The following is a 20,303-nucleotide window of genomic DNA, read 5'->3' on the forward strand; positions in this document are numbered from 1 at the left end:
AGAATTTTTAAGAAGGGTTTTAGAATACTGTATTTTTTGAATTTTTACAGGATTAGGAGTATCAGGCTCTGGCCTTCATAAACACTAGCTTGACTGTATATCACATTTTGGGTCAGACTTTTGTTTCCAGCCTTTGTTAGATATTGCACATCATTGCCATGGATGCCACCAAGTCTAAGGTCACTGCCATCGTATCCTTGTTTTTCTGTCTGGATATAATTATTCATCCTAATGTTTAGGAACTTTATCAGAATATATACTAGTGTTAATCAATCCTCGTCAATTTTTCCTTCCAGGAGCTTCTACTTGGTTTCTCCAGCCTCATTTCCCACCACCTTCTTTCTTGCATGGCGTTATCTCCCTGTGACTTGGCAAAGGCAAATCCTTACCCCACCCCACACCCACTCTGTCATTTGCTGTCATTATTTCTGTAGATTTAGCAGAAGCATCTCCTCTGGAGACTTCCTGCAGCCAATTCCGCAGGTGACGCCACGTCCCTCTTCCACTCCAATGAAATGTTACTTTATTATTATTTTTTTTGGTACTGGGGCTCGAACTCAGAGCCTACACCTTCAGCTACTCCACCAGCACTTTTTTGTGTGATGTATTTTTTTTGAGATAGGGTTTCACGAACTATTTGCATCTGCTGGCTTTGAACCGACATCCTCTTGATCTCTGCCTCCTGAGTAGCTAGGATTACAGGCGTGAGCCACCGGCGCCCGGCGAAATGTAACATTGTTGGTACACAGAGTTACCATTAATGTTTCTGGCTTTCTCCTGCCCGAGATGGTGAGCTCCAAGGGAGGGAAACCTAATTTATATCCCCAGAACTACTTCGGCAGTTTAGTAGGGTCCTGGTTGGGAGGAAGTTGGGGGTGTAGGATGGACCGCTTGCGAGCAGACTCCTGAGCGGCCGGCAGACCCGAGTGTCAATCTCGCAAAAGTGGATCGCGTGACACGCGAATGAATGCGCCCAGCCTTAAGGAACACTGATCCTATACTGCGTGGTGGGGTGAGAAAGCCTGAACTCACCCGCTGGGTTGTTAGCAAAACCTGCGCCAGGCAGGTGGCAGGGCACCAGGCTGAGTCAGGCGTCTGCTCTGCGGTACAACGACCTCCCTCCTGGGGAGAAGACCTTGGACTGTGTCGTCTATTTCTGGGCTCTTGCTCGCTTTCACCCAGCGTTGAGGGCCAGCCAAGCTTTCCATGCAGCTGTCCTCAGGGAACCTGTGGGGCAGGGTCTGTGGCTGCGGGGCGGAGCTAGAGACGCGCATGCTCCGTACTGCGTGCGGGGGGGGCGGAGCTAGCGGTGCGCATGCTCAGTGTTGAGCGTGGGGGAGGCGGGGGGACGGGGACGGGGACGGGGACGGGGATTAAGAAGAAGCGCCATCCTCAGGGGCCTGCTCTCTGGGCCGCGCATCCAGTGCGGTTCTGATCGGACTCTGGGGTGCTCTCGGGATGGTTCCGCGATGCCAGGTAAGGGTCGAGGCTCTGCGTGCGAGCTGGTCTGGGTGCCGAACTGTCCCGACATGTCTGCTCCTCCGTTTTCTACGCGGACCCGGCGGGGTCCGCCAGCTCTTCCTCCCTTCACCCCAATCCCCTCAACCCCTGTACCCCGCACCCCGCCCTGGCCCGGTCTTGGGTCCCCAGGCCCCACCGTCTGGTACTCCACCCTGGTTCGCTCCTGCTGCGCACCAAAGTCAAGTCCACTCCATCAACTCTTGAGCCCAGGTCATTTCTGAAGGTCCCTGGACCATTTTTGGCCCTGTCAGATTATTCGTTTTGATGAAGACACATTTTTAAGTTTAAAAAATGCATTTAATTAAGAAATATTGTGAAGGAATATGCTTCACCTGTGGATTTACAAACCGTGGATTATTTGCCCCGCTGTGGTGGTTTTATAAAGTTGTACGGAGTGACGGATCTGGTTACCAGGCTGATTGCCCATGTTTGCCCTAGGAAATACCAGTTTATCCTGTATTTCAAATCCATTTGCTGATCTAAATGTCAGGTTTTGTAAATTGCATAACTTAATCCTTGGCTCTGGGTCCAATGTAGACTGGAACCAAAGGTGATTTGACCACTCTGAAAACAAGTCATTCCCTGATTTATCATTTATTTTAAATGTGTAATTCATCGCGTTATTCAAACATTTGTTCACTGCTTTTAGAAAAGACGCTATAATTTTACTTCAATTGAAGACAGATTTAACATGTTTTCTAAGGAGATGGACTTAAGATATTAATAATGGCATACTTAAGTTTGTAATACTAAAAAGCAAACAGAAATTTGTCTGGATTGTGTTTAGAACAGTTATTTCCAAAATTTAAATTTGTAGATATACTGAAAGTTTTTTTATGGGCAGTTTAATTTTCCCTTACTTACAGAATTTGTCTTTGATTCAGACAATACATTTGGAAAATGAGAACACTCAGTGTGGGCAGTTAGAAGAGGACTGTGTGTTATTACTGAAAGCATTTTCCTTTCAGGTTGAAGTATTGTATTTTGCAAAAAGTGCTGAAATAGCAGGAGTTCGATCAGAGACTATCTCTGTGTCACAAGAAATAAAAGCATTGCAGCTGTGGAACGAGATAGAAGCTCGACATCCCGGGTAATTAAACATTCGTACAGTGCATATGATGGACACTTTATTATTTTTAAAATGTATAAATGAGAAAAGTTAAAGGTTAATTTTTATTTCCAGGCTTAATGTTAAGAAGGGTCATTAGTTTTATTTTTCTGGAGCTACTCCAGGAATCTTAAACTTTGGTATTTAGAAATGCTGAATTCCTTAAGGAACATTAAAGATAATTTGCTAAAAAGAATGTGTACTGAGATACTCCCAGACGGACATGGTGATATCATTTATAATTATTTTTGTAATTAATAAAATACTGAAAATGTAAATTCTGCATTTTTATAGGCTAAAATGAAATTTTTACAAATTCTCTTAAAAATGTGCTTTTTAAACTCTTTTTTGGACCTGTTCCTCTCTTTAGAACACTTAGAATAGAAATTTCTAACACTAAAAGAAGAATGAGCTACAAAACTATAAATGCCACTGAGCTTTTGTTTTGCAATATCAATCCCCCCATCATTCTTGAAAATCTATAACTTTACTGTAATCATTCTTACCACATGTGCTTTTGAAACTAAACATGAAAGTAACTTATTTTAAGGGTGTTCCAGGGCTGTTAATGGTGCCACCTAAGTGTATATAGCTGTATAATCTGGAACACGTAGTGCTATTCACCATGTGTATTAAAGAGAAAGCTATACCTTCTTGACTTCATGCCTTTTAATTTATTTTTACAGTGTCCTGACAATCAGTGAAAACTGATGGGGCCCCTGTCCTATTGTATTTTTGACCTATCTGCAGGGAGACCGCTGGTCTAGTGGGAGATTCTTGGCTACACCTACTTAGTATGCTTGGATACCTAGAAAGAAGGTCCATGGAAGGGCCATGTACTGACTAGGAAATTTTTCTTTTGTTTTGAACTGATTTGAATGTTGCCTCCTGTTTAGTTTTTTGCTTTGTTTTGTTTTTAGGTGCAAAGCAATAGAGTTTTATTAGGAAAGGAAAGCAGGAGAAAGAGCAGTGACTTCCATGTGGGAGAGGCTGGAGGAAAGCAGTCCAAGCCTTCCAGTCTAGTTTTTGATTGTGCTTGCTTAATTTCTTAAGACAGACAGCCCTCAGTAACAGCAGTTAGCAGTTTGATGTGTTCTTTGCAATGCATAATTATGTTTTTCAGTGGATATCTCCTTTTCACAGATATGAGTTAGTGACTTTGCAGGTGATACTTCCTGCAATAACAATAACATCTTTTTTTTGTGGTTCTGGGGTTTGAACTCAGTGCCTACACCTTGAGTTACTCCACCAGCCCTTTTATGTGATGGGAGTTTTTCGAGATAAGGCCTCATGAACTGTTTGCCTGGGCTGGCTTCAAACCACCATCCTCCTGATCACTGCCTCTTTAGTAGCTAGGATTATAGGTGTGAGACACCGGCACCCGGCTTACAATAATATCTTTTATTTAAGCTGAAGGGATTGGAAGTCTATTACACATTGAAACTTCTCATCAGACCTTTTCTCCTTCAGATTGGCTGATGTTAGAAATCAAGTGATATTTGCTGTTCGTCAAGAGTATGTCGAACTTGGAGATCAACTCCTCCTGCTTCAACCAGGAGACGAAATTGCCATTATTCCCCCCATTAGTGGAGGGTAGAACTTTTAAGCCATCTAGGTATGTGAAATTTACTTTTCTTAAGGAGTCTCATGGAGATGGATCATACAGATGATAACTTGTGTAAGGTTTGCTGTTACTGCATATTCTTTGCAAGTCTGTCTGCACCTGTTCTTTTAGACTGATACAGCATCTCTTGATTGGTACCTACCACCTCTGCATCAACTCTATTGCAAGCTATTTAATATTCCTTTGATGTCTTCATTATACTCATTTAACATATTTTGGTGGTTTTTTTTTTTTTTTGAGCTCTTATTGTGTATATGTCAGGCATAGTGCTAGACTGGAGAGTTAATATCCGCTGTTTGCTGGTGAGAAAATTGAAATTCATGAAGTTAAAAAACTTGACTTTGGAGGTCAGATATGCTGGCACACATTTGAAATCCTGGCTACTTGGGAGGCAGAGGCAGGAGTATCACAAGTTCAATAGTATATTTGGAGAAAGCATGCTTCTCTTAAGGATAGTCAGAAAGAAGCTCATTTTTTTGTCATCTGAAGAATAAGTAAGGTGAAAATTAACAATTATATCCCTGATTAAAAACTCTTAACTTAGGAAGAAAAAAACTTCAATAATATTTTTTTCCAAAATCAGTGATAAATATATGCAGTAGCAAATCCTTGGTTCCTTTAAAGAAAGGAATAAGCTAAAGATGCCTGTTTAATTTTTCATCTATTCCCCCCCAATACCCCATTTTTCAGGAGGGCAATGTGACAAAAAATGAAGAACAGGTCTGGAGAGTTGATTACTCAGCATGTCCCTCCTCAGAGGTCTGTCTCAGGCCCACTCCTGAAAACTATAGAATTCCTTGTTAGATCTGTATCTCAATTCTATTTGGACACTGTGATGAGCATATCACTATTACAATTTCAGAAGGTTCTAAGATGCTTTTTTCAGAATTTAGAATTTATTCAGCAAGTGTACACTGTCATAAAAAATGTGTGAGTTTCTGATGATTACTGCTGTGCTTTGGAAAGATCAGAAAGATTACTCAGTATCATTGTGTATTATTTGTGTGTCTTTAGTAGGATTTGTGTGAGGTCATTTTAGAACCTGCCAGCTAGGTTTGATAGTCATGTACAATCAGAAGTTGTGGGTATAGTTTGAAGCTCATAGAACCTATTTGGGTTACCTGTTTCTCACTGCAAGAAAAAGAGAAGAAGCACATATGGTATGTACAGAAGTAAAAAGTCTTGGAATCTTATGGTAAATTAATACTTGTACTTTTCTTTTTAGTAGTAGGCAGGTGATAGGGAAACAAACACTACATTTATTAAGACTTCTTGTTTGGAATTTCAACATCTTGAGTGAGTCCTTAACAACTTCTTTGAGCTGCCTTTCATTTTTTAATTCAGATGAAACCTCAGGATTTATAATTATACTTCCTATGGTCCAGCCTACTTACTGGTCCAGCCTGAGGGCCTCCTCTCTCCTTTGCTCTCTATACTTTGCCTCCTGAAGAGCACTTCATGCTCTTTCTTGCCCCAGAGTCTTCACATTTGTCATCCCCTCTGTTTACCTGGGGCCCTTTCCCTGTTTCTCCATATGGCTGCCTTCTTTTAGGTCTCAGCTTTAAGTATTGCCTCTTAAGAGAGACCTTTGGATCCCCTTACCTCTTATAGCCCTCATGCCCTGTCTCAGAACCTTGTTTATTTCTATAAGCTCTTCACTTCATGAAACCATTCTGATATAGGCACCCTGAAGAAAAGACCCTGTACTTTTGTTCCTTGGTTTGTAGCTGGTGCTTAAGGCAGTCTCTAGCCCTTAGTGAGTACGTATTAGTGGTTCTTAGTGAGTATATGATAATGCTTGCTGAATTAAATGAGAAATGCAAGACACTGCAGAACACCTGGGGGATAGGTGTGCAGTTTATATCCTTATTTCCTCTGTAACTTAATGGGGCTTGTGTCAGATTGTGGAGGGAACTTAGTTCCTATGAAATCACCATGTTCCTGCTTTCCCTCTCTCATTTTTGATTAAAGGAAACGGCAGTTCTAGGTGTAAGTTTTGGTTACATAGTGATTAGAGGTGATGTGTATGTAAATGAAAGTGTTGATATCTCAATTACACAATGATGAGAGACATAAGTAGTAGTTACAGGATTGGAGTAAGTTGGCATATGAGACAGATTACATTTTAGAGATCATTCTCATTGGATCCCTTTATAATGTCTAATTCATTAGGGATGTTTATGAATATATTAATTTTACTAAAATTTTATACTTGCATATTTTTATCATTCAGATCAAGTTATGCCTTCTAACGTATTTAGTATAGAAAAACATAGATGAAAACAGCCTAATAAGTTCAATGTTTTGCCTATAGTATGTGTGAAGGTTTATTAATATCTTATTTCTAGGAATGATATGGATGAAGTTGAAGAGAAACCCAAAGACATAATAAAATTCACTGCTGAGAATCTTTCAGTAGATGAAGTCTCACAGTTGGTGATTTCTCCCCTTTGTGGTGCAATATCCCTATTTGTAGGTGAGTTGTAATTTCACAGTATGCATTAACTGCACAAGAGAGTAGAAATTAGTAAGGGCTCCCCATGTTCATCGTTAATGGTCAGAGGACTTAAGATACTAAACAATGAACTCCAGTTGCTCATGAAAATGGATAGAACTTTAAAAAAAAGTTCTTAAAACTTAAAAAAACTAAGAAAGTTTTTCTTTTGATAGTTTTAATAACCTTCAGATTAATCTATATTAAATTACCAGGCTTAAAAGAGGTATGATAAAAGTTTTTGCTAGGAGAGAAAGTTCTGTATATTCTAAATATTGAGGAAAAAATGTACATGAACATATGCTGGGAACAAAAACATTTTCCTTTTCAATATTTAATGCAGTTAGTAAGAAATGGAATATAGCCTGTTTTGTCAAATGAATGTTTTCAGTCACCTTGTTTATTTATTTTAATTTTATTTTCTTACCATCTTTGAGATAATTATCTTTTGTTTTCCTAAACAACTTTTGTTTCTAGAAAAGTTCAAAGTAATTTTTAGACAAATGGCAAGTTGCTTGTTCACAATTCAGAAGTAATCCTTTTTTATTTGTTAATGTATGATTTCTATTGTAAAGGAAAGTTTTATTTTAATTGTGGGGTTTTTTTCCTCTTTTTTAGGGACTACAAGAAATAACTTTGAAGGCAAAAAGGTCATTAGTTTAGAATATGAAGCATACCTACCAATGGCAGAAAATGAAATCAGAAAAATTTATAGTGACATTAGGCAGAAATGGCCAGTTAAACACATAGCAGTGTTCCATCGACTTGGGTATGATTTGCTTTACCAATTTGAAAGTTAAGTGTAGTTGTTTTCCATCTCTGTACTGATGCTAAGTCTGGATGCTTTCTTAGGAATCCTACATTAATTACCATGAAAGGAAGATTTGTGTGTTGTGTGTTATTTCTGGAGGACAGTGGAGATGGTACCAATACCTTCAATGGCTTCTGGTTCAGTTTGAACTGCTTCTTTTGCTATAATGAATTGCAGATGTACCAAGACTTCCAGGCCCTGGAGCTATGTGCCTGGATGAATGTGTGCTAAAGTTCTTGAGGCCTTTTGAAAATTATTTTATGCCCTGGACTCAGTTTATATGAGTCTGCTACAGATAATGGAATGATTAAAATAGTTTGCCTTTTTGTACCACTAAAAAGAGCAGAGTTCTAGGCTTTAAAATGAAGCCAAAAATTAAGATTACATTTGTCATATTAATTATCTTGTTATTAAGTATAAATTTATTAATAACCAGTAAATTTATTAGTAATTAATATTTTCAATATTCTTAATATTTATTGCTATTACTTTAAATTATATGTTGCATTTACATGGTAATTTTGTATCTCTAGGCACTACCTGGCACTGTGCCTTATTTGGATCAGATGTATGTTGAGTCATCCAAAGAACCCTTTCTTCTTCCCCATCAAAGAGTTTTTGTAAATAGGTGCTAACAAATTATCCACAACATCAGCTCAGTATTACCTCTGCTGAATTTAATTGGGAAGAATTACTGTTTTCTAACTAAACTTGATGCTTAAATAAAATAGAATTACAGTATAGTTCTAATGTATAACTGGATTTTTTTTTACTTCTGTAGTAGATTCTTTAACATATACATTAGGAGATGATGGTAATTTTTTTCTTCATCCTGTTAAAGCTTGGTTCCAGTGTCAGAAGCAAGCATAATTATTGCTGTGTCCTCAGCCCACAGGGCTGCATCCCTTGAAGCTGTGAGCTATGCCATAGATACTTTAAAAGCCAAGGTGCCCATATGGAAAAAGGTAAGCTAAGAAAATATTTCATTTTGCCACAGGAACATGATTTTTCTCAGGAATGCTTAGGTAAAACGTAAGGAATAATGCTTTGTATTCATGTGCCGACCTTGACTATAGAATCTTGTTTTCCTTAAATGTGAAATAGTGCATTTATGTAATATCTCCTTTCCAGAATTGTTAAGCATGAAAAATAAGTGCCCCAAAGAATGTGTAGCACAGGATAGACCTTAACAAGCACTATTAGTTAGAATTCCTAGTCTGCACTGTTCAGTGGCTCATGAATGAATCATTTTTCATGGATTAGAATTCCAGTCAATTGGAGAATCTTTCTTTTGGAGAGTGAGAATAATATCTATCTACTTAGACACTGGTTAAAAGAGAAGTTCCTCAAGGCAAAAGAACCTTTTCCTAATGTTCCTATTTTTAGGAAAATAACCAACCAAGCAGGCAAAACAATGAGATACTGCTATGTCTGAGAAAATGCATAGTGAATGGATTTAAAAACATAAGTAGGTGCTGGATGCAGTGGCACACAACTGTAATCACAAGTTGTGTTACAGGAGGATCACAAGTTCAAGTCCAGTCTGGCTTAAATAGCTAGATTCTGTGTCAAGAAAATATGAAAAGGAAATTCTGACTTTATGTCACTAAGCCAAACCAATCCAGAGGAAATAATTCTCTAGTGAAACAGAGCTCTGAGGGATGAAATCTCCTAATTTCTCCATTGATGCTGTTACATTGACAGTGAGATTGTTCTGCACTTGAAAAGCTGTAATTACACATCTAAGTCCAGAATTGCCTTCAGCGTTGTGACTATTGGCAAAGCTGAGGAATTAATGAGTATCTCTGTGGATCAGAAGAACAGAGCAGATGGCCAGGACTTTAATGGTGACCTTCTCTGTCCTTGCAGGAGCCTCCACTCAAGTAGTACTATGAACCAGGGCCTGGGAAATGTAGTGACTATGGTTTTAGGAAATACTTTTGGAAGTGAAGCTCAAATATCTAGTTGGTTTGCTATGAACAAGGCAGTCACAATTTTATTAGAACATGAGGCAGGCCCAAAAGAGGTAGGAGGAACATTCCGAATGAACTTCAAAACCTAGATGGCAAAAATACCTTTCTTTATGAGGGAGGGGAGAAGGGACAGTCAGATGGCAGAAAATAGAGGAAGGGGTAGCCCCAGAAAATGAGGGCAAAGGGCGGGAGTTGGGGTATATCCTTACTTTTACAATTCAAGGAGTAGCTGGGTTTTCCTATTTCCTTTCTCTGTCTGGGAGAGTTTGGGGAAGGGATAGGTGTTCAGAAACATGTGTCCTTAGAATTTAGAGCAAACAGGAAGCCATGATATCACCAAATGGAACTGTCACTGGTCAGGATCAGTGACTGACCCTCATTAGATGGAAATGGAGACCTTCAGATCAGGAATTCAAAGTGGCTGCTTTGAGAAAATCTCAGTGAACTCTGGGACAACTCAGAAAAGCAGCTCTGAAATTTTCTTAGAAATTTAAGCAGAGATTGAGATAACTACCTTTCTCCCCTGCAAAAAAAAAAAAAAAAAAGGTAAAAACTATAATGAATGAACTGAAGGACAGCTGAATTTGAATTCCTCTCCCACTGAAATGGAACCTGATTAGCATGGTACGAAAAAGTGGTAAGTCCTTCTTCCCCCTCCTTTCCACAGTTACCTAAATTCTAGTTCTCAGCCAAGCCTATACAGGAGATAATCTGAGATGGAGGGAAAGGAATGGCAGATAGACAGTTGCATACTCACAGAGCACTTCATATTTCACATTGGAATGAAGCTCAGACTTTTTTAAGAAATTCCATGGAGCTGGCAGTGTGACTAAATGATAGAGTGCTTACCCATCACCGGCAGCATGGCCCTGCCCCACTGCCATAAAAGAACCTCTGGGTAGTCATTTAATTTCACAGGTTATGCCTTGTCTTGTCTTGGCAAAGCATTTTTAACAATGTTGAAGTACTAAGTATGTTTGGAAAGAAGAAAAAATGTCTAAAACTGATGACTATCCATCTTCTCCTATATAACCTAACCCTAATGTCTCTCCTCTTGACACAAATGGAATTAATTACTTATTCTCTTCTGTAGTTGCAGCTTGTCTTGTAATACTTTCTGGTCTGTCATTTCCCCAGTTGGATTTGGATTCCTTAAGTGTAGAGAACTTTTCTGCTTTCAGTTCCTTATACAAACATTGATGGGTTTGTTGAAAGAGAAGCAAATGTAATATTCATTTGTCTGATTTGTTCAATGTATTTTGTTTTCATTTGTTAAAATAATCTATTTTGAATACCTGTTTTGTTTCTGTTTTTAGGAAATATATGAAGAGTCATCATCATCTTGGAAAAGAAACAAAGAATGCTTTTGGGCAACTGACAAGTAGTTACTTACATTTTTAGAGCACTAAATTTTAAATCTGGTGAACTTTTATTATTTGATCACATTTTGAGTTTTCTCCACAAATGAAGATAGTTTACTGACACACAATCTTGTGTTGTACCAGTGGGACACATGGGAGAAAAGGAATTGCTGTGTAGGATGAAGGGTTATTAGGAGATGAGATGCAGAAGAAATGAGATAGTGTAAATGTGAAGAAAGATGTCTGTGGTAGACTTAGCTTTCTGTGACTAATTTCTAATTGTAACTCAACTTATGTTGAGGTGTGGCCCCTGTTCAGTGACTTTAACTGTTTCAGAGCACCCTCTGCCTCCCACAGTACACAACAGTATTGCTAACAGGGATGCATTATGGAAATGTTGGCAGAACTGGAAAGTTATTGCCAGATAGTTTTGATATTATATAGTATGTATTTTCAAAACTTACATATTTTTAAAATAAACTCATGATTTACAATGTTTAAAAATAGTATTTTCCTGCTTTTTAGAATTCAGTGATAATAGCTACAATATTTTATATTATAGAGACTTCTACATTTAGATCTATAATTGTGCCATAATACTTTTTGTATTTTATTAATTATTAATTTGGTATCAAATTAGCATAAAATTGTTATAAAACCAACTAGCAACAGGGTGGTTTGTGTTAAATGTTAGTTGATGCTTAAGATTTGACTCACAATTGTTTAGGGAAATTATATGAAGGACATTAATATAAGAAATTATGTGATTATTTATTAAAGCATTCACAGTTTTCCTTCTGAATGTTTATGCTGAATTAATTAGTGAAGTCATTAATAAGCAGTTACATTTTCCACAATATTTTCAAACCAGTTTTTATACTAAATATTTTTTTTGGCAGTCCTAGAGTTTGAATTTGGGGCCTTAAATTTGGTAGGCCAGCTTTACTGAGGCATACTTGACAAATAAATGTTGTCAGGTATATTTAATTAGCAGGTGTTTTGATAAATCTTGATGTTGTGAAGTGTTGTGAAGTGTTTAGCCCAGCCCAGAAAATTAAGATGCCTATCCTTGATGTATTCTTTTACCAAATTTCAATTACTTTAGGTTGTTTGTTGGTGGTGGTGTTTTTCTTTTTTTTTTTTTCAATTTTATTTTAAAATTACAAAGACAGCAAACTTTTCCCTTCACAAATAACACTTGTTTAAAAAGTAGGGAGAAGAGTGCACAAGTGTGTGGTTTTCCTATTTTATTAAAAATGAGAGAAAGACAACTGTGCAGTTTTTTTTCTCCCAGCTCCTGGCGAGGTATAAGGACTACCCCTAGATAGGCATATGTACATATTCACACGCATGCATCAGACCTAGCTCTCTAATGCTACTTAGCAGACTCAGAGCAACAGCAGCATGTCTTACTGCAACCCTCCCCCTGCCCCGAAAAAACTCACAAGTAAAGAAGTGGGAGGCTTTTAAGAGGCTGTTGTGGGGCTGAAGCAGACCAGAGCAAAACAAGCAAAGCCACATCTTAAAACAGGAGGCACAAAAAGCCAAGGAGAAAGAAAGAGTCCTCCTGGATGCAATCCATCAATCATGTGGAAAAACTTGGTGGTGGTTTTTTGAGACAAGTTTTCTCTCTATGTAGCACAGGCTGGACTCAAACTTCCTGTGTAGCCCAGGTTGGCCACAAACTCAAGATCCTCCTGCCTTAGCCTCCCAGGTAGTGGGATTACATGCCTGAATTACCATACCCAACTAGTTAGTTTTTAATATAATCAAGTATCTGCATAATTTGGGTAATTGACATCATCACAAAACTAGCATTGTATATGTATTAATAACAAAACTGTACTTTCAGACCCTTAGATTGCAGGGGTTTTTCTTATTTGTTTATGTCACAAATAAGAGACCTGTAATTTCCTACTTATTATATTCAGTGAAAACTTTTTACTTAAGGACTTACTCAACAAATGTTTATTCAGTGCCTGTTTTATGCCAGATACCCATCCTTGTCTTCCAACCTTAAGTTCTACAAGAAAAATTCTGGATCCTGTGTCTGGCTAGGATCTATGAACAACCACATACTCTTGAGGAACTCCTGGTTACTTGTGCCTGCTCCTTGGCTCATCCACAGATTATGCCAGCAGGACACCAGGAAGGCAAATGAACCCTCCACCTGCTTTCCCTGCTGAGTTGGGGTTGTCTATCTGGTCTTAGCCTTCCCCTCTCAATTTGGTGTCTTTCTCTTTTCCCACCAAGCTTATTCTGGCTTCATTGGAAACCAGTGGCTGCTGTTGGACAGTCAGTTGCACTATATTTGAAAGCACATTAGGTTAGTGAGCCACTGCAGATATTCCTAGGATTTTTGCATATATGTTATAGTGTTAATATGACGTACATGTGGATTTCAAGATTTGTCTACCCAATTACTTTTAGAAGGTCTTTACTGAGGGTAATTACATTGTAAAAGACATGGAACATTATTTAAAAATGTTTTTAAAAGAATCATACCTTCATTAAGTAGGTTTATTCCAAGTTTGAGATCTAAACTGTTGTGCTTTTAAGTGTCCAATACAGAGGTAGAGAATTCATCCAGGGCATACTGGACTTAGAACGGAACAACCTTGAAAGTTTTTAGTGCATTGCACTGTACTTAAATTTGGTCTATATTAATCTTTGCTTTCTTGGGAGTGGCAGGGTTAATTGGTAGTTAAGATGTAATAAGCTAGCATCTCTCTGACATGTAGCCATTGCAACTTGATTGGTCAAGTAAGTAGAGGAGTAACTTTAAAAAACAAACAAAAAAGAAACAAAGCAGCCTTTAAGCAGATTGCCTGAAAGATTTTGAAGTCACATTGGAGCTGTGACTGCTTATAAGTTCACTGAAGAAGTTAGGAAATTCATGTTTATACTGCAAGTGTTTTTGAACAGATGACAAAATGGAAAAGTTTTATCTTTGAATGAAAGTAATAGACATGTTCAAAGAGTGAAGTATTGATAATATTTTTCTTTTGGATATGATGTTTAGAGTCACAACATATTTTCAGCATTTTTTGAGAAATGGTGAGTCAGAAGCTTGCATTGGGATTTTGCTTTCAGATCCCCGAAAATGAACCTACTGGGGAATGGCATGCCTGGATATATCTTTTTCCAGATGCTGCTGCTTCACTTCACTGTCTCTTCCATGGTCCAGGCCTCCAGTCTGTTTCTCATGGACTACTGCCTGGCCTGTGTCACTCTGTCCCCTTCAGCTTCCACCACTCATTCTGCTACTCAGAGCCTTTTCAGCTAATCATATCCCTGGGCCTTGTAGTGGTTATCATGGCCACAATCCCACACAGCCTGCCCCTCACCCCACCCCCCTCATCTTGCAACAGGTTTGCTATTTGGCTGTAGCTGGTATGCATAGGCTATAACTGCCTTTGAGTCTTTATCTGCCCTTTCAGAGATTCCCATATTCCACTTCCTCTTTTGTTCAGTCTCTAAGTGTTACCTCTACAGACAGTCTACTGGGGCTACCCTATTTGAAACTGGAATCCTGGGGTAGGCGGGAAAGGGTAAGGGAGAGTAATAAAGGGGGTCAATATGACCAAAGTACAGAACGTTCACAGCTGAGTTGCCATCAAGAAACCCCTTTGAATTATGAATATGGAACTAAAATTGAAGGACAGGATTGTAAAATGGGTTCTGTGAGAGGGTGAATTTTTGTGGGAGGGGGTGAATGGAGGAGATAAAGAAGAGTGAATATGGTCCAAGTACTTTATATACTTATATGAAATAAAATGATGTCACCTTTTGCAATCATTTTAAGCAGGGGAGTGTTGAGGGAAAGAGATTGTAGGGACACTCTAACCAAGGTACAATACGTAAGCATATACAGAAATGTCACAATGAATTGCCCCCTGCCAAGGTACAACTAATAAAAAAATAATAGAAAAAAAGGAGAAATCTGGAATTCTGTCGCTTTACTCTGCCTTTGTCTTAATGCTGCTTGATGTACTGGTTAGTACATAACAAGTCTATGATATAGTATGCACTCAAATATTTGTTAAATACTTGTGCTGTTGATATATTTCATATTATGTCTCATTAACACACCTGACATTTAGAGTTGTAGCACTTACAGATGTGAAAAATCATCCAGTTAAATGAATGAGTGAGTACGTACAACTTTTCCTCTCTCTTCACTTGTATAATACAAGAAGTATGTATTGTCCTTTAAGCAGTCATGATTTGTGTGCATAGTTAGTTGGATTATCCAGCAGAGGGCAGTAGAGCCAGGGCTATGGTAATAAGAATTTGAGATTTTCACATTGAACCAAAAAGTTCAGTTTAGTATCTATTCTTTAAAGGAAGGTTGGCTGGAGTAGTCCTTAAATGAAAACTAAGCCCAAATATTGTGTGAGATGTATAATCTTTAGCATTTTAGAAAAATATTAAAGGTTTATGATAGGATAAGGGAGGAATTTTTTAATTTAAAAAATTTAAATTTTTTAAATTTTTTGTAGTTTTTAAGGGGTAATGTAAATAAGAGGAAGTATCTTTTAAAAATGGAGTAAATACAAAATTATTTTCTAGTTAACTGAATGGGCAAAATGGTAGCTTTAATTTAGATATTTATAGCACTTCAGCATTTCCTACCTTGGTCTGTGAAAAACAAACTTAATGCTTTTTTAAATTTTTTGGCTGTGCTAGGGGCTAACAGGGCCTCACACTTCCTAGGCAGGTGCTCTCCAACTTGAGTCACTCTGACAGCCCTTTTCACGTTGGTTTTTGAGACGGGGTCTTGCTTTATGCCTGGCTGGCCTGGACTGCAGTCCTCCTATTTGTGCTTCTCCAGGTAGCTGGGATGACTGGTTCATGCCACCATGCCCAGCCACTGGTTGAGATGACATCTCTTGAGCTTTATGTCCAGGCTGGCCTTGAACTGTGATCCTCATGATCTCGCCTCACAAGTGGGTAGGATTACAGGCTTGAGCCACTGTGCCTGGCTGGCTTAATGCTTTTTTTTAATTTTTAAACCCAGCATTGTATTTAGTATGAAATATATACCAGAAACACTGGTGCTGTAAGCTTCCTTTATGAGATGTTTCAGCACCAGTGCAATGGACAGGAAGGCATACAGAAGAGATGAGTATGAGGGGTTCGCACATCAATACAAATGGCAGCCCACACTCTTCCACTCAAACTCAACAGCTGGCCATTCACACAGTGATCGCAGTTGGGAGCTGATGTGTTTATTTCAGCAAGTTTAATAATTAAAATGAAATATTTAATCCCATAGTGCTTATGATTATGCTTTTGCACATTACAGCAGTTTGTCTTTTTGTCTTTTTTTAAACAGACCAGATACTTATGGTTAGTTATATCCATAGTCTTTTTAAATTGACTCTTGAGTGTGTTCTGAAGCCAAGTGAATCATAAGATACGGTGAAATGTGTAACTTTCAAAACTCAAGGAAAATAGTTATTTTCAAACACTTTTAATGATACTCAGTAATATGGTATGAAGAGTAGTTTACAATTAAATAAAAGTTTTCTGTTTGGTTCCTATATTTTGATATGAGAAAAGTTATTAGTCCTGATTTATAAATGGATAATTCATTTTTATACTTTTGTTGGAGAGGAAAAAGGCAAAATACATTTAATTTAAAACAGCAAACATCACATCAAAGACTATGCATCATTTATGAAGGAAATAAGACAATTTCTTCTTTAAAGAATATCCATTCCAACAGCAGTTGTGCAATATATACATTTACATTTTGACTTCATCTGCCAAAACGCACCAGATATACATAATGCTACCTTTTATATTTAAATAATAGGCATATTTTTATTCTTTAAAAGGAGTAGTGAAGGTTTTCATTTGTTTCAAACTTTGCCCCTATGTTTATTGTTCACCTCTAGATGTTCAGCCTTTCAAGTTGATTCAGGTGTATGGGGAGGGAATAGTTCTAAAACATTGCATAGATCATTGTTTATGTGAACAAGTTGAAATACTCAAGATGAATCGGGGAGCTCAGTTGAAGGAACCCTGCCTTGTGTTTAAGGATGTCTTAATTAATGAGACTTTCTTATGCTGGGTTATAGCTGTATATCAAGATCAATGCATTATAAACTTAAAGCTTTTTTAATTTAGTCTAATCATTTATGTGACTATCATAAAATGGCTTTAGTTTTCTTTTCACAGCTAGTAGATAACTTTCACTATTTTATAAAAATAACACTGCTAGCTAGAAAATTTTCTGGCCAGTTAGGAGTTCTCAGTTTGCTGCTAACGAGTAATGCATCATTTTAAATCTCAATACAGTTTCTTCATCAAGCTATTTTACAATGTTACTATTTTATGAGGCTTGTGTGGCAGTCATGCATAAAGCAACTAAAATTTTTTTATATTCTGTACATCTTTTCTGTATACCATTTATGAAATGGAAATTTTAACATGACATCTTTAAAGCCCTATATTCTACTTTTATAGCAAAAGTGTGGTTGAATGGAAGCCATAACTTCTTTTCCAACACTACCCTCCACTTTCTTAATTTCTTGAATGAATACTCACCTTTGCATATAAGGACAGGCTGTAGAAGGGTGAAAATATTATGTATACATATATGTAAGTGGAAAAATGAGACCTGTGGAAACTATTCCAGGAATGGGAAGAGGGAGGAAAAAGGAGAATGATGGAGGGGGTGAATTACATGATATGTTATGAGAACTTTTGTAAATGTCACAAGGTACCCCCGGTACATCAATAATAAAAAAATAATGCTTGAGGAATAATTGCAGGAATCATTTGATGATGTCTTGGAAACAAGATTGTCATGACTGCTGGTGGGGGTGGGAGGAGGATTCTACCTGGCATCTAGTAGGTAGAGGCAATGATGCTAAACAACATCCTACAAGGCATATCCACCTCCCCCAGAAAACCACCTGGTCCAAAGTGACAATAGTGCCAAGGTTAAAAACCCTACCTAACCCAAGGATGGCCAAAACTCTCAAGCTCATTGTGTGTAGTCGGTGACTTTAGTTTCTTACTTATCTAAGGAAGGGGAGACAGAGTGAAATAAAAGTAATGACATGTTATAGTTACTGTATCAGCACACTGAAACACTGGTGTGGATATATGCAGTAGTTACATGATTTGTTAAATTTTTTTAAATCAATGTAATTACTAGTTTCTCCACATTTTTACAAAAGAAAATTTTGGTTGGAATGAAACTGAGTCCACACAGCTGTCAAAAGTAGACTCTGGCACATCTAACTAAAGAATACCATGCTGTTTTTGCTATAAACACCTGCTGTTTTATGGCTAATATTCCCCCTTTGTTTGTTTCACTTTGTAACTACAAAGTAAATCATTAACTGGTTTTGGATAACTCTGAACTGCCACCCAGGGGCCAGGTAAAGCAGTCAAGGCCATCCATAAACACAAGCAATTTCCTGTTTTCCTCTGACGTCTTCAAGACACGCTCTTGGAGGACTATTTCTATTAGAGGAAATCCAGATTGTAGACATTTAAAACTAAAAGCGTCACTGCTGAGCTCCAACCCAATCTTCCCATTTTATAATGACACTAACATTCACAGAGGTGGAGGACTTGTCCAAAGCTTTAGGCATATAGTGTCTGACATAAAATGGTCCTGTTGCCCTTGCCTGCGCCCTTCTCCAGTCTCTCCTAGAGAATGTATGGGTTCAGAAATAGAGAAAAAGTGGTGAAAAAGGTAGAAAAGGGTAGTGTTCCTCAAGGGCCATTTGTATCATAATGACTGGGTGCTTGTCAAAATGAGATGGATCTCAGAGGTTGGGGCCGAAGAATCTACCTTCTAAACACACTTGCCTAAGTGAAGTCCACTCGTGTTCTGTGTGCAAGCACAGAGGATGCACCTGCTAATTTAGTGATTTCTGCTGCCGCCTCCATGATTTCTTGCACATTCCTGAGATTTTTTATTTACCTGTTCCTACTGCCCAAACTTCCAACATTTGGAAGTTCACTCAAGCTTTTTTTCTTTCTTGTTTAGCAACAAATGAAAATAGCTGCAAAAAGTAAGGAGTTTGCACAGTAATTCACACAGGTGTGTGAATTAAACAGATGACTTTTCATCCTAATCCTTGGTATACAGCATGGTGACTGAGGGTGTGGGATATTTGCAAGGGCAAGGGAGTAAAGGAAAGTAAGTAACTGGACTCCAGGAGAGGGAGGTTGGCTGCAGGGGACTGGACTGCTGTCACATGGGGGTACCAGGAAGTGAGAGAGTGATTTAGCAAGGAAGCAGAAAGGTTGCCAAAGAAATTGCTCCTGTTTCAAAAATTCACTAGGTCTGTGTCAGCCAGCTAATCAAGTCCTAAAAGAAAGGACATTTCCTCCATCTCCTTCCTCTAGCATAGATGAGGCCTCTAGCACCAGGATTTTACATAAGTTTGTTATTTATGAGTTCTAAGCAAAATTTTGTGCCTTGGCTTCTAAACTGCCCTGATCAGATCACCAACTTAAATGGAAATTCCTTAGTAGGACGTGTACTCTAAGCTCTTCTCAGTTATTCAAGTATTCTTGACAATTAGAGCAAGATAGAACTGAAGCCAACAGCAAGTTTTACATAGTTTATAAATAAAATTGTCACTTAAAAGCATCTTCTGTGGCAACTGTGGATGAACAGCAAAAATTGAAAAACAATCTGTGCTAGATTTCCACTTGTTACCATAACACTCATAATAGTTTAATGTATGTGGAAGTACTCAGTACAGTATATGATATGGATTATATATTTTATATAATATATAAAACAACAGCATTATATGTTTAAATATAAAATCATGTCATTGATAATATATAACAGATTATATATAAATTATATATAATCTATGTTATATATAATATACATACTGGTTACTTCCACTTTTGTTGTTACTGAGTTAAAGATGATTTAAAAGAGCGCATTCCACATTCCCTTAAATCTGAGGATGTGTTACCAGTTTCTTTAAGACTTCTCACTCCTGGAAGCATTTCATGTTTCTGACACAATACACATTAGAATGTAAACTCTGGACCAGCCAGTTTAAACGTTACTTTTTTCTTCCCTGTATAAAATACGTCTTTTGCCCTTTATACCCCTAACCCTCCCTCCCCAATTTCTTCATTCCAGACTGACCGGCAGTTCTTTTAAATGTCAGGCTAATTTACCTATTACATTATGTAAAGACTGGGACTTATTCATGACAGTCTCAGGCCTGGGCTGGAGCATCTGCTGGTAGCTCAGCTGTTGAGTTCTGTGGTCTCATCAGTCTCATCTGGATTTTTCAACATTTTCTCATACTGTCTTTTGAAGAAGCCGAGCTGTGAAGGCGATGACATAAAACTGTTACTACCCTGATTTGATCATTACTCAGTGAATACACGTGTCACATGTACTAACAAGAT

The 20,303-nt window shown here is 37.9% G+C and overlaps 2 protein-coding genes across 4 annotated transcripts in view; one reads left to right on the forward strand and one right to left on the reverse strand.

Moving 5' to 3' along the window:
* The first annotated feature begins 1,344 nt into the window (after positions 1-1,344).
* Positions 1,345-13,391, forward strand: Mocs2 (molybdenum cofactor synthesis 2). Of its 3 annotated transcripts, none has more exons than XM_020180122.2 (6): positions 1,345-1,476; positions 2,490-2,611; positions 6,602-6,729; positions 7,366-7,516; positions 8,400-8,523; positions 10,848-13,391. In XM_020180122.2, the coding sequence occupies exons 1-6, from the start codon at positions 1,459-1,461 to the stop codon at positions 10,914-10,916; spliced, it is 612 nt and encodes a 203-aa protein (XP_020035711.1). In that variant the 5' UTR covers positions 1,345-1,458; the 3' UTR covers positions 10,917-13,391. The 3 variants fall into 3 exon arrangements, with proteins under 3 accessions (XP_020035711.1, XP_073933606.1, XP_020035712.1); XM_020180123.2 differs by lacking the exon at positions 1,345-1,476 and adding an exon at positions 4,100-4,244; XM_074077505.1 differs by lacking the exons at positions 7,366-7,516; positions 8,400-8,523; positions 10,848-13,391 and adding an exon at positions 4,100-4,244.
* A 1,213-nt stretch (positions 13,392-14,604) lies between these two features.
* Itga2 (integrin subunit alpha 2) overlaps positions 14,605-20,303 on the reverse strand; it is a 102,118-nt gene continuing 96,419 nt past the window's right edge. Inside the window, exon 30 of the mRNA XM_074077504.1 lies at positions 14,605-20,219. Within this exon, the coding sequence (XP_073933605.1) occupies positions 20,139-20,219 (81 nt within the window). The 3' untranslated portion in view covers positions 14,605-20,138. The remainder of the gene's footprint in view (positions 20,220-20,303) is intronic.

Source organism: Castor canadensis, chromosome 6 (assembly GCF_047511655.1).
Source record: "Castor canadensis chromosome 6, mCasCan1.hap1v2, whole genome shotgun sequence".
Taxonomy (NCBI): domain Eukaryota; kingdom Metazoa; phylum Chordata; class Mammalia; order Rodentia; family Castoridae; genus Castor; species Castor canadensis.

What these genes read in the sequence shown, in the direction of transcription:
- Mocs2 (XM_020180122.2), top strand. An exon ending in GCAGTGTTCCATCGACTTGG is followed by an intron (nt 7,517 to 8,399) that starts GTATGATTTGCT and finishes ATCCTGTTAAAG; the next exon opens with CTTGGTTCCAGTGTCAGAAG. An exon ending in AGGTGCCCATATGGAAAAAG is followed by an intron (nt 8,524 to 10,847) that starts GTAAGCTAAGAA and finishes TTCTGTTTTTAG; the next exon opens with GAAATATATGAAGAGTCATC.